The 1626-nt window shown below is 33.0% G+C and overlaps 1 protein-coding gene across 3 annotated transcripts in view; it reads right to left on the bottom strand.

Annotated features, from left to right (window-relative positions):
* Positions 1-862: 862 nt before the first annotated feature.
* Positions 863-1626, bottom strand: part of PBRM1 (polybromo 1) — a 99954-nt gene continuing 99190 nt past the window's right edge. For 2 of the 3 annotated variants that reach the window (XM_004676072.2, XM_004676078.2), the window contains one exon: positions 863-1385. In XM_004676072.2, coding sequence (XP_004676129.2) covers positions 1213-1385 — 173 coding nt within the window. In that variant the 3' untranslated portion in view covers positions 863-1212. The remainder of the gene's footprint in view (positions 1386-1626) is intronic. The other variant, XM_004676074.2, reaches the window with a different exon arrangement.

Here is a 1626-nt window from a genome sequence, read left to right as displayed (position 1 = left end):
AAGAAGAAAAAAAAATGCCACATCTGATAAAGAGGAAATGAAAAACAGTAAAACATATTTGCATATTCAGATAATCTACCCTTTCACAATTATGCTTCTGATACAATTCATATCCAGATATAAATTCCCTTCCCTATGTTAGGTTAGGTGTTATATTTAAAACAAAATCTTCTCCATGCACAGCATACTTCAGTTTTTCTTCAAGATGAACTTCATTTTCCAATGTAAGAGATTTAAAATTTTAAATCATGTGTAGGCATAAATTGTGAATTCATCATAAATAGATCAAAAGTACCCTTACACTTACCTGCTGAAACTAAATATAATTCAGGGCTGTGCACATGTTCTGCAAAAATAACTGACACCAGAAACGTCTAACTCAGCAAAAAAAAGGTGCTCTCTCCCTCCAGCTGTCCGGAGGAAGCACTAGCTGCGGAAGGATTACAGCACGCATGGACTTCTGTAGCAAGTGCAATGCAGCAAAGTGCCCTGTTTGCCAAACACCTGTACCTATACAACAACTTTTCAAGTGAACTGAACTTTCACTGTACCTGTAAGAAACAGCTTTTGTGAAAGTGAGTTAAGATACTCAGGCACATGAAACAGACACAAGTACAAGCCCCTCTTTAAGATGTAAACTAGGACCAGCTTCACATTTCATTGTCAACTTAAACTAATCTGTAAACTCTTATGTGTGTGTATTTTTTTCTATTTTGTTTTTATATATATATATATATATATATATATATAATATATATCTTACATGTGATATATATATAGTATATATATATCTTACATGTGATATATATATATAGTATATATATATATATAGTATATATATATATATATAAACACCCAAAAAACAAAACCAAAGCCAAAACAAAACCTTTGAGGGTTTCAGTTCCATGGCAACAAGTAAAAAGATAAAACTCCAAGTCTACGTATACAACCAATTATGAAACTGGTTTTAAACGAAGGAAACATATGCAAAAAAAAAAATCTTTGTGTATTTGATAAAGTCAACTTAATATAACAAAAACAAATTGAAATAGCTTATTAAAAGTGTCCTTATATAAAAATGGCCTTGTGATGTACAGTAAAATTCAATAAAAATTATCATCCTCTGTTCTTCCCCCCCACCCCCAGTAACTAAAATGGCTACTGTTCCACAAAATTCTTTATGCTTCTATAAAAGAAACGTAAATGATGTGATTAAAGGTTTTCTAGATTGTATGCTTGGCGAATGTTGAGAGTATCTCGGAGCATCAAATCCCGAAGGCGCCAGAGAGCATCTGCCATGGTAGTGTGGGCCCCTTTACTTTTCAGCCAGTGAGAGGGTAGGCGGCTTTCCTGTTCTTTTGACAAATGGACATCACGTCTTCGAGCTAAAAATTGAAGTGCAGACAGAAAATATAAATGGGAAACTTAAGGCATAAATTTTCCCTCAATCCCCAGGGCTGCGATTTATTAAAACATAAAAATATTTATTAAGCCTTAGAATTTTGTTCTGTGGAATAATCCCAAGCAAATATTCTGTATCATTTCCTTAGGCATTTTGGATTTTAGAAAACCATTTTAGTTAGGTATGAGATTACCTAGCCAAGGATGCTGTTTTATATATATATA

Source organism: Condylura cristata, unplaced genomic scaffold, assembly GCF_000260355.1.
Source record: "Condylura cristata isolate star-nosed mole 26May11 unplaced genomic scaffold, ConCri1.0 scaffold00004, whole genome shotgun sequence".
Lineage (NCBI taxonomy): Eukaryota > Metazoa > Chordata > Mammalia > Eulipotyphla > Talpidae > Condylura > Condylura cristata.
This window is presented reverse-complemented; position numbering and strand designations above follow the sequence as displayed.